General features: G+C 59.7%; 2 protein-coding genes across 2 annotated transcripts; both read right to left on the reverse strand.

Moving 5' to 3' along the window:
• Window positions 1-275: 275 nt before the first annotated feature.
• MCOLN1 (mucolipin 1) lies at window positions 276-7,589 on the reverse strand. Its single transcript, XM_015273122.4, has 14 exons — window positions 7,535-7,589; window positions 7,246-7,448; window positions 5,504-5,671; window positions 5,256-5,415; window positions 4,988-5,075; window positions 4,234-4,330; window positions 4,027-4,126; window positions 3,810-3,916; window positions 3,249-3,398; window positions 2,888-2,989; window positions 2,466-2,588; window positions 2,019-2,225; window positions 1,766-1,896; window positions 276-1,448 (listed from the first exon to the last, which is right to left on the reverse strand). Exons 1-14 carry the CDS (start codon window positions 7,548-7,550, stop codon window positions 1,412-1,414), a joined length of 1,689 nt encoding a protein of 562 aa, XP_015128608.2. The 5' UTR covers window positions 7,551-7,589; the 3' UTR covers window positions 276-1,411.
• A 650-nt stretch (window positions 7,590-8,239) lies between these two features.
• Window positions 8,240-15,305, reverse strand: CYP4F11 (cytochrome P450 family 4 subfamily F member 11). The gene is made up of 12 exons (NM_001329637.2): window positions 15,131-15,305; window positions 14,003-14,147; window positions 13,710-13,763; window positions 13,509-13,636; window positions 12,354-12,481; window positions 11,207-11,474; window positions 10,089-10,155; window positions 9,892-10,021; window positions 9,688-9,821; window positions 9,538-9,602; window positions 9,353-9,435; window positions 8,240-8,468 (listed from the first exon to the last, which is right to left on the reverse strand). The coding sequence occupies exons 1-12, from the start codon at window positions 15,290-15,292 to the stop codon at window positions 8,291-8,293; spliced, it is 1,542 nt and encodes a 513-aa protein (NP_001316566.2). The 5' UTR covers window positions 15,293-15,305; the 3' UTR covers window positions 8,240-8,290.
• Between the last annotated feature and the right edge of the window lie 293 nt (window positions 15,306-15,598).

The raw sequence follows: 15,598 nt of genomic DNA on the forward strand, positions 1-15,598 counted from the left end.
GGGGCTTAAAAATATGGGGGGGGGGGGGGGGAAGCCCGGGGGTACCCCCAGCTGAACCCACGGAGGCGACACCTTAAGCTGAGGTGACAGCACCCCCCCAAGGGCCCCCTGTCCCCAGGGTCCCTTCCCTCCCACGTGACAGCACTGTCCCCAGAGACCCTCCTCTCCCAGTCCCAAAGATCCCCCCCCGTCCCACGGGCACTCCGAGGTGCCAACAAACCCCCCCTTCCCCCCCACGTGCTGCAGCTGAGCCCCATAGAGCACGGAGGCACCGCTTCCCCTCAGCTGCTTTATTCCCCCACTCTCCCTCCGCGGGCTGAGAACGGCCACAACTCACTCCACAAATGAACGCAGCCTTCCCATCCCCGCCCCGCCTCCCCGTGAGGCCATTTCGGCCTTTCTCAGCACAAAGCCGTGCCTGGAACCGGCAGCCGTTGGCCGCCCTCCAGCCAAGAGCAGCTGCTGCCCCAAGGACAAAGCTTCCCTCGGCCCGGGCTGTAAACACGCGGCCCTCTGCCAACAGCACAATGGAACGGCTCCCATTGAGGGCAGGAGGGCACAGCACTGCTCCTGGAGCCCGTGGGTGGGAGGGGAAGGAGGCATAAGATGGACCACTGCAGCCCCTTTGTGCCTGAAGAGCCCCTCAAAGGGTTGTGGGGGTGGGGGATGGAGAGAGGGATACCACCCCCGGGGAGCCAAATGGGCTCCGGGCTCCTCACCGTGGCCCCAAATGGGACCCTGATGTCACCAGGCGGCTCAGGGTTTGTCCTTGTCCTTATTTCCAAGGTGCTGATGGCCCCCAAGGGCTGCCAGTGGCTGAGAGGCTGCACAGTTTGGGGGTAAAGCCCCAGACACGGCCCTGATGCAACCAAGGGGAAGCTGGGCTGCAGGATAAGGGCGAGGAGAAGTCTCCAGGGCAGCCAAAGAGCTGTGGAGCTGTAGGACGAAGGCTGAGATGTGTCCCCAGGACACTGCAGGGCTCAGAGTGAGGCTCCAGGCAAGATGGGGATGTGGCCCAATGGCAGCTGGGCCGGGGAATGAGGAAAAGGATGAGTCCAGGACACAGCTGAGGAGCTGCAGGGCTTCAGGGTGAAGCATCGGCCCAGTCCTCAATGCAGTTCAAGTCAGGCTGAGCCCCCCAAAGCCCCCACAATACAGCTGAGGGGCTGCAGCTGAGCTCCCGAGTTGCTGCCAGGCTCCAGTTCAGCATTTGGAGCATAGAGGCACAGCGTCCATCGAGGGGAAGAAAAAACAGGGCAGGCATCCATACGTGCTCCATACGAGCGTCCATCTCTTCTTGCTCCTTTGGGGTCGGTGCTGAGCCGCGAGTCATTAAAAGCAGACGATAAAATAAATTAGAGGGCGTGCAGCCAGAAGGAGCGTTGGGCACCTCGAGTGCTGGGATCCTCCCTCAGTTCACCAGCAAGGCGTTGTCCTGCAGAGGAGCCCTGCAGGGAGAACAGCAGGGGTGAAACCTGGTGAATTTGGAGAGCATGCTTCAAACAGAGACAGCTGAGGGTGGCAGAGAGGGTAATAGGGGACAACAGAGCAGCAGCAGTGGCCACAAACACAGTCAGGGGTCCTCGTGGATGTTTTGAGGGCTGCAAGATGGATGCTGGCACCACGACACAGCCCAACGGGGCTGAAAACCACAACCCACGTGGCACCGGCTGTGCACAAGAGGGGCCAGCAGCAAAGAATGGCCGTAAACTCTCCTCTCCCAGCACATGGGGGGGATTGGGATGGGTAATAGGGTCACACTCACCGTTCACAGCAGCAGAAGACGGAGCAGGTCGAGGCGCTGTCGCGGCGGTACTTGCCCGACTTGGGGCTGTCTTTGCACTCAGCAATGTAGGCGTGCAGCTGGGACACGGGTGTTTCACCCTCACACTGGTGCTGCAGAGACAGAACGGGGGAAAGAGAGCACTTCAGCTGCACCAAAGGGGGACTTCTGCCCCACCGCAGCCCCCTTACAAAGAGCCTGGAATCTTGGCTCAAGCGCTGCGGTGCGGTCTCACCTTGATGGTCTCGTAGGAGCCGGTGATGAGGGCGATGAAGAGGCTGAGGACCATGTAGATGAAGAGGCTGATGAAGGTGTACAGGTAGATCTGGCTGAAGAGCCACACCAGGTAACTGTTCTGCTGCATCTCGGCGAAGGTGATGAACATATCGTCCCCGTTGATGAGAGAGAAGAGGCACTCAGACACCATGGAAAGGGAGCGGAACTGGGATGGGATAAAGCCACCGTGTCACCTCCTGTCCCTTCCACTGCCGGGCTGTAGGCTCCCAAAAAACAACTGCTCCTCAATACCCTACAGACCACCCCAACGGGTGCCTCGTCTAACCCCTAAAGCAGGGCCCATCTCCCCCTAAATCAGAGCAGGGGATCACCCCGAGGTGGGAAGAGAGCCCAGAGGTGGGTGAAGCCCACCCAACCTCATCACAGAGGAGCTCAAGAGTAGCACCTTGACATGGTATGGTCCCAGCACGATCCATCCACAGAAGCAGTAGCCCAGGTAGATGACAGCCACGCAGCAGCAGAAGCGGATGACGTTCGGGAGGGCCACCCGCAGCGTGACGATGAGGATCTGGTGGCCAAAAAGCCATCAGGATTAACCTCCGTCCTTCGTGGCAAGGAGAGGGGAAGGGGACCCATGAGTTGAGTGAATGGGGACAACTCCCACACAAAGTGGCAGCGAGGACAGGTGCTTAAGCATCCTATGTGACTCCACGGTGGCCAGCGGAGCAGGGCGAGGAGCTGGGGACACACACAGCAGCCATAGGATGGGCCCAGGTTCCACCAGTTGCCTCTGTGCTCAAGGCCAGCCTTGGAAATGTTCCCCTCAGGTGACAGACCACCCCCCCCCCCCCCCCCAAAGCCACTCACGTTGTACTTTTGGAAGAAGGTGAGGTAGCGAATGACCCCGACCCAAACCAGCAGCGTGGAGGTGCCCAGGAGGATGCTGCAGACATCGTAATCAGCAAAGTTCTGCGGGGACAAAGGTGACGCAGGCCTGAGCCGAAAGGAAAAGGGCACTCAGGGATCCCCCCTGGGCCAGGACCCCCCCCCCTGTGCACCCCTAAGAGCAACGTTCACCATCAGAGCTCTGCTCGCATCAGGAGTGCAGTGTGTTGCCAGAGCCCAGCAGTGGCCACTGTCTCTCTCCACGTGGAAACGTCCCCCTCCCCAAAGCAGGGGGACATCCACGCCAGCAGCCAGAACACACTCAGGGTCTGTGCCCCCTTACCTTGGACTCGATGCCGATCTTCATGATGGTTCCCAGCACGGTGAGGACGTCGCTGATGACCAGCAGGATGTACCAACCATTGAGGAACTCCATGCGGTCCGACAGGCACACGCTTTGGTTGTAGCGGCGCTGGAAGAACTGACTGAATTCCTGCACGGGGAGGAGAAACCCACCTCACTGAGGGTTCCTCAACGCATGGGGCTGAGTTCTGCCCAGCCCTCAGTACCCACGGAACCATTAAGGCTGGAAAAGACCTCCAAGATCAGCAAAACCAACCCACCCCCGCTGTGCCCACTGAGCCGTGTTCTTCAGTGCCACCCCCCCAGAGACCCCCACCTCCCTGGGCAGCCCAATGCCTGAGCACACAGCAATTTTTCCTAAACCCAGACAGGAGCTGTGGCTTCGTTTGAGCATCCCCATGCTAAAAAGGCGTCCTGAGACGGAGCAACACAGCCAGAATGCTGGAAAAAAAACCCCCAACTTGGTGGCAGTTCAACCCCAGGAGCTCCGACAGGGATAGTAGTCAGCAAGAGTGCTGCTTCCCCCTGCGGCCCCACTCACGTGCTGCAGCATCAGGCCCCTGATGATGGAGCGGGCACAGAGGATGAAGGAGAGCGAGCAGACGAGGATCACGACGACGTCGAAGAACAGCCGGAAGGAGTTGTCACCTCCAGGAGGCACAGTGACATTAAACAGTGGCACCAGCAGCACTCCCACCCAGCCTGGCGTGCCCTCCGGGGACAGACGCCACCTCTGTCACCGCCAACACAGCTCCTACCTCGGCCAAAGACGCTGTGGTCTTTGCACTCCTTGATGTCAGCCCGGTTGTCGAGGTGGATTTTCACCCGGCCGCTGTGTGCTTTGTTGTCAAACGTGATCTGGGAGAAGGGCATTGCTCGTCAAACCGGATGGCAGCTCCTCGTGCCACGGCCACGAGGGACGTCACCACCCTGTGCCATCCCTGCTCACGGTGCCCAGCACTCACGGTGATGGTGAAGGTGTAGCAGTCCGGGATCTCGTTGTTGATAATGGTCTGGATGTTGATGGCTTTCAGCTTGAATTGGATGGTGACGTTGATGAGCCTGTGGGAGGGGGGCATTCGTTAAGACCCCTCCTGGGGCAAATCCAGAGCATCACACAGCCCTGCACTGATCCCCAAAACGCAGCACTGAGTCAAACGACCACAGCAGTGGGGAAAAACATTTGCTTTGGGATTGTGCACAGCCACAGAAAAAGGCATTTCTAGCCTTGGAGGGCCAAACCACAGCCCCAGCATCATCGAGTTGGGCTTTGGGGGGGAGCTACGCTGCATCTCTCAGCACCAGCAGCACTGGTGCCCCTCTGTCCAGCACCAACAACAGCACATGGAGCTGAAACAACAACCCGATTGTGCTGAAAACCTCTCCCCCCCCAGGCCAGCAAAACACGGCCAAAACCAGTGCAGTTTTGAGGGAAGGAAACAACCCTGAGCGTTGCAGGGTAGAAACAGAGCCTTGGGGGCAGCTCTGCAGCCAAAACCAATGGAGACAGGGCCGGAAAGCAGCTGCTTCTTGTGCAATCACAGCGGTTTCACATCTCCCTGGGCCCAAGGGTAGATTGGTTTCTCTCCCACGAGGGTTTTAAAACTAGCAAGTGGTTTTCCATCCTGGCAGCGAGCCTGAGGCTCAAAGCACAAGGAACTCCACAGGTCGGGCACGTGCTCAGCACTTGAATGCTGCAGGGAAGGCGACAGCCATTACTTGTGAAATTTGAAGGTGAAGTTCTTGTAGCTGCGGTCCAGCTCTGGGGGCAGAGGATGTGGGTCCTCGGGGTCCACTCCCAGGCAGTCTGCAGGGAGGGAGAAGCACCTTCAGGGAAGCCCGAAGACCCCAAGAGACCCCTCAGTCCTTCTCAAATCCATAGCGAGGAGCAAAAAAAAATACACCCACAGCGGCCACCAATCCCTCCCAAGACCCGGCGGGGGCTGTAGGATGGCAGAGCTCAGCCCTGCCCTCCCCTAAAACCAACCTGTGACAATCTTGGGGTCGATGTTGAAGGTGTCGTTGGCCGGATCAATGCGCCCTCTGCGGTAGTACTGCTGGCACAGCATGAGGGCCGACTGGTTGCCTCCGCTCTGCCCTCGCACGTAGGCGTAGCGACCGATGGTCTCGTTGGGAATGGCCAAGTACTGGGGGGGGAAGGAGACGTTCTCAGGAGCTGGATGCATTCCCAAGCATCTTCACATCCCCATAGCCCTGTTTTCCCACAGCTCTCACCTTGTCCACAGCATAAAACACGCGGTCGTAGAGGTCGTGTTGGGTGTAGACGGCGTAGGAGTCATCAGCGCCGTCCACGTAGTCCTTGAGGAAGAGGTGCTTGAAGGCAATGGTGTTCTCCTCCTTGAAGGTCACCACCATCTGGTTGCTGAGCCCGAAGAGGATGAGCTGACAGATAAAGGGACCAGGATTAAATCCTGTACCCCTCCATGGCTCTGTAAAATGGACCCAAAATGCAGCCGCTCCACCCCAAAGGGGTCACGGGAAGGAAAACGTCATCACCCAATGTTTGGGGGTCCTGAGAAGACAAGGAGCAGCTCTCTGTCCTCAGTTCTCCACCTGTTTTCCCCCCCAAAACCTCTTAAGCCAACACTTAACACTGCTGATTTCCTGCAGTCGAGCACAGTGGGGAGAACAGCCATCCCAGAAACACAACGGCAGAGGGAGCATTGATTTCCCACCTCCCCGCTGGCATTTTCCCTGCCCCCACACTCCAACCCTTTTCCCACACCACTAATTACCCTGTGTTTATCAACAGAAGGTGATTACAGTTTTGTTGATCCACACAAGAGGCTGCTCGTTAGCACGAGGGGAGGGGACAGGACAGGGTTGCTCTGGGTGACACCAGCAGCCCTGGATGGCACTGCTCTCATGCCAGCTCTTCCCTTCCTCACGACTACCGCCCGGTGGCTCCAACTGTTTTCCCTCTGCTACCCCCAAGTGGGAGCAGTTTCCTTTCCACCCTTCTTTCCTGGGGCAACCCAAGCGTCCCCAGACACCCAAGCCCTCTCCTTTCCAACACCCCAGTCACTCCAGGGACACCCAGATTGCCTAAAAGGGCCCACTGCACCCCACAGTGTCCCCATGTCTCGTCGGGTGTTCCCTTCTACGTCCCCACGCCCAATGCCCACCTCAGGGGTCCCCTCCTGTGCCCTGTCACCCCCACACGTCCTCACTCCGTGCTCAGGGCTCTGTGCATCACTAAAGTGACCCCTTCCCGTGGTGTCCCCATGCTCACAGTCCCCTGGTGTCGCCTTTCCCAGGGCTCCTCTATGGTGTCCCCACGCCCCAGAACATTCCTACACTTCCCCCAGTGTCCCCATGCACACTGTCCTTCGCTGTCCCTTCCCCGGTGTCCCGAAGCCTCCCTGTCTTCAGTGTCCCAACATTCACTGTCCCCCTCCATGGCATCCCCAAGCACCAGGGGCTACCTCCCCCCCAGTGGCCCCCCATCACTGTCCCCAGGACTCCCCAGTGTCCAATGGTGCTCCCAAGCCTCAGGGCCACCTCGCTCCAGTATCCCAATGCCCACTGTTCCCTCAGTGTCCCCTTCTTGATGTCCCCAAGCCCCCAGGACCCCTCAGAGTCCCAATGCCTGCTGTCCCCAAGCCCCAGACCTATCTCTCCCCACGTCCCAATGCCCACTGCCCCCTCAGTGCCCCCTCTCCACTATCCTGACGCCCCAGAGCCACTCTCCCTTAGCGCCCCACGCCCAATGTCCCCTCCACGGCGTCCCCAAACCCCAGAGCTCCCCCTCTCCACCATCCCTACGACCGCTGCCCCCTCCCTGGTGTCCCCAGGCCTTCCTCTTCCTCAACATCCACTCTCACCGTCCCCCTTTGGTGCCCCCACGCCCCAAGGCCCCCCCTCCCCAGCGCCCCAACGCCCACTGCCCCCTCTGCACCCCATCCCCACTGTCCCCGAGTCCCAGAGCGCCCCCAAACCGCCCCCCCCGCCCCCACCTGCACGGTGACCAGCAGGATCTTGGCCAGCTGCAGCCCGAGCTTCACGGGCCGCCGCCCCCGGGCCCGGTATTTATCGCAGGGGCTCATGAAGAAATACTTCAGGCGGCGCCGCAGCTCCTCCTCCTCCTCTTCCTCCTCCACCGCCGCCGGAGCCTCCGTCGCGCCATACCCGGGCGCACGGCTCAGCAGCCGCTCCGTCTCTGAGGGGAACGGGTCGGTGAGGAGCCGGCATAGGGGGGTCCCCCCGTCCCGCTGCCCCCCATCGCTGTCAGCGGCCCCCACTCACCGGATGGCGCCGCCATGGCGCCGCCACAGCGCGGCTTCAGCCGCCCCCCTCACGTGACCGGAAGCCGCCGTCCCGCCCTTTGGCCCCGCCCATTCCGCTCTAACCTCGCCCAATCGCTGCTAAGTATGCCGTAACCCCGCCCACACGTTGCTAAGATACCGTGGCCCCGCCCACTCGTTTGCTATGGCACTGTAACCCCTCCCACTTGTTGCTATGATACAGTGGCCCCGCCCACTCCCTGCTATGGTACAGTGGCCCCGCCCACTCGTTGCTATGCTACTGTAACCCCGCCCACACGTTGCTAAGATACCGTGGCCCCACCCACTCGTTGCTATGGTACTGTAACCCCGCCCACTTGTTGCTATGATACAGTGGCCCCGCCCACTCATTGCTATGGTACCGTGGCCCCGCCCACTCGTTGCTATGGTGCTGTAACCCCGCCCACTCGTTGCTATGATACCGTGGCCCCGCCCACACGTCGCTATGCACTCTGGTGGTGCTGCGGGAAAAGATGGCTGCCCTCATGCTCCGCCCCCTGACCTCTGACCCCTCGCAGTGCCCTTTGACCCCCCCGTGACCCCCCACCACGGCCTGAGGCCTTGTCCTGTCCTGTCCCGCGTGTTCCCTGCGCCCCAGGGACATCCCCATCACCCGTGGACGCCTCCCCTCCTCCCCACTCCCCCATCACCACCACGACACCGTCCCCACTGTGCCATCGTTTATTCCTCCCTTGGACAGGACGAGCCGCCGTCCCCCTCAGGGCATCCCTGACAGCGGCTCCAGCTGCAGCCAGAGCCCGTCCTCGGCACGGAGGATGAGCTCCGACTTACGGCGCACCGGCCTTGCCGGGTCCGGCCTGACGGCGAAGCGTGCGAGGGTCAGCGCGGCCACCACCTTCATCTCGGCCATGGCGAAGCTCTGCCCGATGCAGTTCCTGCCACCGCATCCCCACGTCACCAGAGGGCCATTGCTGTCCCCAGGACCGTCTCTGGCCATCACCACCCTATGGCCAACTGCCCTGATGGCCACCATCATCCCATTGGCCACACCACCACCCTATGGCCAACATTCCCCATGGCTACCACTCCATTGGCCATTATCACCACCCTATGGTCAAAATTCTACATGGCCGCCATCCCATTGGCCACACCACCACCCCATCATCAACATTCCCCATGGCCACCATCATCCCATTGGCCATTACCACCAACCTGTGGCCAACATTCCCCATGGCCACCATCATCCCATTGTCTACACCACCACCCTATGGCCAACATTCCCCATGGCTACCATCATCCCATTGGCCATTACCACCACCCATAGGCACCATCCCATTGTCCACACCATCACCCTATGGCCAACATTCCCCATGGCCACCATCATTCCATTGGCCATTACCACCAGCCTATGGCTAACATTCCTCATGGCTGCAATCCCATTGGCCACACCACCACCCTATGGCTAACATTCCCCATGGCCTCCACCATCCCATTGTCCACACCATCAACCTATGGCTAACATTCCCCATGGCAACCATCATTGCACTGGCCATACCACCACTATATGGCCAAACGTTCCCATGGCCACACCAAAATATGTGGTTCCTATGGCGACCACAGAGCCAGGGTGACAACCACCCCTTCTTGGCATCACTGTCTCCATGGCCACCGCCGTTCCATTGGCCACTACTACCACTCTATGGCCAACTTTTAACACAACCACAAAATGTGTGGTCCCCATGATGGCATCAAGGTGACAACCACCTCCTGGGGTGCTGGGGGTGGCACATGGGGACACTGTGTCCCCACCATGGCTTACCTGGGCCCGGCAGAGAAAGGAATGAAGGCCAATGGGGACCGTCCCTGGCTGTTTTCCGGGCTAAATCTCAGTGGGTCGTAGACCTGGGATGACAAGGACACCAGCAGACTGTGAGTGACACAGACATGGTGACAGGGACATCCTGCTGTCCCCATGGCCATGTCATGGTGAACTCATGGCTCCACCTGAGGCTCAGGCCAGATATCTGGGTTGTGGTGGGTCCCGTAGATGCTCATCAGGCAGATGACCTCTGGTGGGACAGAAATGGCTGCGTTATGGACAAGAGGCAGGAGGGATGGGGACGTTGGGGACGTCATGCCCCGAATCAGCTGTACCCTTGGGGATGACGCGTCCATCACGCATGGCAATGTCCTCAGTGCAGCGTCGGGACACGGCAGTGACGGGTGGGTGCAGGCGGAGGCTCTCCTTGATGCACATGGTGGTGAAGGGTAGGAGGGACAGATCCTCCCTGGGGGAAAGGACAGTAGCACCGCAGACCCCGAGCCGTGTGGTAGGGATTGACACCAGGGATCTCTCACCATTCAATCTCCTCCACGTTCCTGCCCTTGAGGAGCTCACGGACCTCCTGACGGCATTGCTCCTGGTAGTGTGGGTGGTGGGCCAGGTTGTAGAGCAGCCACGCCAACCCACTGGCCGTCGTGTCGTGCCCTGCGGGGGCATGGGGTGAGTGGGGGGACATCATGGTGCCCAGCGGCAGCAGGTGGCCTTCCCTCACCCTCGAACATGAAGGTGTCAGCCTCGGCTGAGATGTCCTCGTCGGACAGAGTATTGCCATCCTCATCCTGCATGGGTGACAAGTGGTAAGCAAATGGTCTCCCCATGGCCACCATGTGACACAACCCCTTCCAGTGCCCTCATGGCCACCAACAGCCGTCCCACAGCAACCAGAATAGGTCCAGTCCTTAATATGGCCAATGCTATCCTCGTGATCACCACGATTCTCATGCCAACAGTCTACAGCTATCACTGCTCCATGGCCACCAGCATCCCCCCGGTCGTTACCACCACATTATGACCAGTTTTTGCCATGGTCACCACCCTATAGCTTCCAACCCTTCCCAAGGCCACCAGTGTCCTCCTATGACCACCACCATACGGCCAAACTATCCCATGGCCACCACCATTCTCTTGGTGCACACCATCTCCTCTTGGCCACCATCTTACACTCAACCTTCCATATGTCCGCCACACTATGGTCAATCTCCTCCACTGTCCCAACCTTTCTTTTGCTCACCACAGTCTCCCTATGGCCTCTATGACCTCCATGTAGCCAATATCCTCCATAGCCTCAACCCCATGGTCAGCCACCTCCATAGTCCCAAACCTTCTCTTGCACACCATGATCTCCTGATGACCGTCATGACCTCCCTATGGCCACCATCCTACAACCAACCCTCCCCATGGCTACCACAGTCTTCCTATGGCCACTACAACCTTCCAGTGGCCACCACCATACAGCCAGCCCTCCCCATGACCACCACTATTCTCTTGGCCGTCACCACTTCCTTGGCAACATCCATTCCCCTATGGCCACAATGCCATATCGTCTCCATGGCCACTACAATCCCCCAATGGCCACAGTGCCATACTGTCTCCATGGCCACTACAATCCCCCAATGGCCACAATGCCATACCGTCTCCATGGCCACTACAATCCCCCAATGGCCACTACGATCTCCCCATGGCCAACATTCTCCATAGCCTCAACAATATGGCCGATCACCTCCATAGTCCCAACCCTTCTCTTGCTCCCCACGATCTCCCTGTGGCCACTAACCTACAACCACTCATCCCCACAACCCCACCATCCCCAACCTCACCCCCGCCCCCCACCTTGGTGAGCAGCAGGAGGTCAATGAAGTCCGTGCTCCGTCCCTGGCGGCCTTTCAGCCATGCCTGGTGGCCGAGGTGGTTGAGTTCCTGGCGCCGGCGCTGCACCACGTTGGCAGTGAAGCTGTGCACCGTGGCGCAGGCGCGGGCAAAGCGCCGTCCGTCGGCTGAGAGTCGGTAGAGCCACGAGGTGTGGTGGAGCAGACGCTGCTGCCGCCGGACCACCAGGGTGCTGAGCTCCAGGATGGCTTCGATGTACTCACTGCGCTGCCTGCATGACAACGTGGACCCCACGGGCCATCATGTCACCAACGTGGCCGTGATGGGGACGTGGGGTGGCAACGGGGTGATGCTTGAGGGGGTTCTGGGGGCAGTGATGAGTTGAAGGGGGGCAGAGCATAAAGGGGACCCCAGTGGGGGACTGGGATGGAGGTAGGGAAATAGGGGACCGTGTTTGGGGATAACCCTAGCTCAAACCCTTACCCTAACCTTAACCTTAACTCTAGACTAACCCTAATCTGAACCCTAAACCTAACCCTATCCCAAATGCAATGCAATGCAATGCAATGCAATGCGATGCAATGAAGTGAAATGAAATGAAATGTAAGACAATTAGGGGAAATAATGCAAGGGAAGGGAAGGGAAGGGAAGGGAAGGGAAGGGAAGGGAAGGGAAGGAAGGGAAGGGAAGGGAAGGGAAGGGAAGGGAAGGGAAGGGAAGGGAAGGGAAGGGAAGGGAAGGGAAGGGAAGGGAAGGGAAGGGAAGGGAAGGGAAGGGAAGGGAAGGGAAGGGAAGGGAAGGGAAGGGAAGGGAAGGGAAGGGAAGGGAAGGGAAGGGAAGGGAAGGGAAGGGAAGGGAAGGGAAGGGAAGGGAAGGGAAGGGAATCCCATGCTATGCAATCCTAACCCTAACCCAAATGCAATACGATGGAACATAATGCAATGCAATCAGTCCTAGCCCTCACACTAACCCTAATAACCCAAACTCGGACCCTATTCCCATTGCAGTGTAATGTTGGCATTCGATGGTGTTGGCACCTATCTGGGGACAATGCCAGGCTAAGAGTGGGCCCTAATGGATGCCAAGCCCGAGGTGGGGGGACCTGATGGGGACTGGGGGGACCCTGGGATGGGGACAGGGCCACACTCACTCCTGGCAGTGGCTGTCATGGCTGAAAATGCACTTCTGGAGGGTGTCAAGGGTGAGGAGGCTGAGGTCCTCCATCATGTTCCGTCCCACCGGTCCCCCCACTGCCTTCGCTGCAGCCCTCCACTTGGTCTGTGGGGCAGGGGACGTCAGGGGATGGGGTGCAAGGGTGGCGTGGGGTTTGGGGTTGGGGTCAGGGTGAGGAACCGAGATCTGGGTGAGGGTCTGAGTGTGGATGTGGGGGAGGAACCAAGGGCTGAGTGAGGATCCGAGTCAGGGATGTGCGTCAGGGTGCAAAACAGGGTCAGGAACCAAAGTTTGGGGGAGGATCCAGGTGAGGAAATGGGATCTGGATGAAGGTCTGAGTGAGGAACCAGGATCCAGGTGAGGAGTGAGGATCTGAAACTAGAAAATAACTAGAAACATCTTGAAACTAGATGATCATTGTGGTCCTTTTCGACCCGGGCCGTTCTATGATTCTATGATCCGGGTGCAGGATGGAGTCAGGAATGAATGAGGGTCCGGGTGAGGAAATGGGGTTTGTATGGGGGGTCTAGGTCAGGAACCAGGGCCTGGGGCGGGAATTTGGGTGAAGAAACAGGGTCTGGATGGGGATCTGGGTCAGGAACCAGGACCTGGATGCAGGATAGGATCGTGAAGGAGGGCTGGGTTGGTTTCAGGGTCTGGGTCAGGGTCTGGGTGAGGAACCAGGGTCTGGGTGCAGGTCTGTGTCAGGGATGGGAGTCTAGGGGTAGGATGGGATCAGGAACCAGGATCTGGGTCAGGATCTGGGTGAAGAACAAGGATCTGTGTGGGGTTTTGGGGCAGGAACAAACGTCTGGTTGAAGATCTGGGTGAAGAACCAGAATCTGGGTGAGGAACCGGGATCTGAGTGCAGGATGGGGTCAGGAACCGGGATCTGAGTGAGGACCGAGGTGAGGAACTGGGACCTGGGTGTGGGATGGGGTCAGGAACCAATAACTGGGTGAGGATTTGGGTCAGGGACCAGAATGCAGGCGAGGAACCGGGATCTGGATGCAGGATGGGGTCAGGAACCGGGATCTGAGTGAGGACCGAGGCGAGGAACTGGGACCTGGGTGTGGGATGGGGTCAGGAACCGGGGTCGGGCTCAGGAACCGGGGTCTGGGTCAGCGCTCACGTGCATGATGTGGGTGCTGCTGTTGAAGATGCTGACGTAGGACTTGAGGATGTCAAAGTGGAAGGCGGGCGTCAGCAGGCGCCGGTGTCGGGCCCATTTGTCCCCACGGCTCAGCAGCAGCCCGTCCCCTGCGTGGGACGCTCAGCTCCATCCATGGGGCACCCATGGGTGCTGCCTCCCCATCCCCAGGCACCCACTCACCCAGCCAGGGCTTGAGGAACCCATAGAAGAGTTTGTCCTTGGGGGCAGTGAAGGCTGCAAGAGAGGACACCATGGGACACGGTTATACTCTGGGGTCTGGGGACCCCTGGGGACAGCTTATGGGGCCACCATAGGACATGTGTTTGGGCACAGGTGGTGGCCCTGGAGACGGTTGGTGGCCACGATAGCACGGGCACCACCAGGTCACCACATCAGCCAGAGATGACACTCTGGGGTGGCCCGTGGGGACCCGTAGGTTGGTGTCCCCCATGTGCCCCCATATCTTGGGTTACCTGAGGCCATCAGCACGGGGCGGAGGGTGTCGGGGTGGAAGAGGCGGAGGATGGGCAGCCACGGGGACAACCACCAGAGGCAGCCATGGCGGTACTGTGCCACCACCTTATCCACGTCCTGCAGTCCTTCCTCTGTGTTCCGCGCCTGCCCCATTAGGGACACATGTGGGGACGCTCCTGGGTGTCCCCAGGGCTGCATCCAACCTTGGGGACACGTTTGTCCCCAGGGTCACGGATGGGCTCGGGGTCACAGTTCCATGCCGTGCTGTGTCCCCACTGTCACCCACCCACATAGCATTGTCACTTATCTGTACGGCCACCCCTATGTCCCCACTGTCACCCCAGGTAACAACAGCCCAAGTGCCACCACTCTGTCACCACTGTCCCCCCTTAAGTGCCACTGTCCTGTTCCTATCACCACCCCAAGCACCACCACTCTGTCCCTGCTGTCATCCCAAGTGCCACCACTTTGTCCCCCTTAAGTGCCTCTACTCTGTCCCTGCTGTCACCTTAAATACTGCCACTCTGTCCCTGCTGTCACCCCCTAAGTGCCACTATCCTGTCCCCTCTGTCCCTGCTACACGCCACCACCCTATTGCTTCAATCCCCCGCTAAGGGCCCCCACTCTGTCCTCTCTGTTGCCCCATAAGTGCCACTGCCCTGTCCCTGCTGTCACCCCAAGTGCCACCACTTTGTCCCTCTGTCCCCCTTAGTGCCACCACCCTGACCCTGCTGTAACCTTAAACGTTACCACTCTGCCCCTTCTCTCACTGTCACCATTCTGTTCCCTCTGTCCCCCTTAAGTGCCACCACCCTATCCCTGCTGCCACACCACGTGCCACCATCCCGTCCCCTCTGTTGCCCCATAAGTGCCACCACCCTATCCCTGCTGTCACTCCAAATGCCACCACCCTATCCCTGCTGTCACTCCAAATGCCACCGCCCTGTCCCTGCTGTGACCACCCCAAATGCCACCGTTCTGCCCCCTCTGTCCCCCCACAAGAGCCACCACTCTCTCCCTACCATCACCCCAATTGCCACAGCTTGGTCCCCTAGGTCACCCCAGAAGTGCCACCTCCCTGTCCCTGCCGTCACCCCCAGTGCCACCCCCTGCCCGCGCCCCCTCACCATCCCGGTGTGTCCCAGCAGCCAATTGCGCCATGGGGGCAGGGGGAAGTGACGCAGCTGCTGGCAAGTGGCCCGGAAACGGGTGACAGTGACCACCGCATCCCTCAGCCAGGCCACCAGCAGGGCCACCAGCAGAGCCACCAGCAGCCAGGACAGCACCATCGTCACTGCCTGTGGGTGACACCAAACGAGGGGCGAAGGTCGGGGTGAGGGTGTGACGCGCTGTCACGTGCTGTCACCACGTGTGTCCCACTGCAGTTTGTCACTGCACGTGTCCTGGTGGTGTTGTCCCCTCCACGCATGTCCCGGTGCCATCGTCACACCATGGATGTGTCCTGAAGTCTCCCCCCCCCCCCCTCACCCCCCAACCCCCCAACCCGTCCCAGTGCCTCCTGCATCAACCCCACCCCCACTCTGGGATCCAGTTCAACCAGTTGTGCAGGAGCTGGGTGTGACAACGGCGTGTGC

Source organism: Gallus gallus, chromosome 30 (assembly GCF_016699485.2).
Source record: "Gallus gallus isolate bGalGal1 chromosome 30, bGalGal1.mat.broiler.GRCg7b, whole genome shotgun sequence".
Lineage (NCBI taxonomy): Eukaryota > Metazoa > Chordata > Aves > Galliformes > Phasianidae > Gallus > Gallus gallus.

Coding starts and splice junctions, on each gene's coding strand:
- CYP4F11 (NM_001329637.2), bottom strand. CDS start 15,292: ATGGTGCTGTCCTGGCTGCTGGTGGCTCTGCTGGTGGCCCTGCTGGTG. Junction 14,148..15,130: donor TGCTGGGACACACCGGGATG/GTGAGGGGGCGC, acceptor CTAATGGGGCAG/GCGCGGAACACAGAGGAAGG. Junction 9,603..9,687: donor TGGACGCGTCATCCCCAAGG/GTACAGCTGATT, acceptor CTGTCCCACCAG/AGGTCATCTGCCTGATGAGC.
- MCOLN1 (XM_015273122.4), bottom strand. Junction 5,416..5,503: donor TGTTTTATGCTGTGGACAAG/GTGAGAGCTGTG, acceptor TTCCCCCCCCAG/TACTTGGCCATTCCCAACGA. Junction 1,449..1,765: donor GTCTTCTGCTGCTGTGAACG/GTGAGTGTGACC, acceptor TTCTCCCTGCAG/GGCTCCTCTGCAGGACAACG.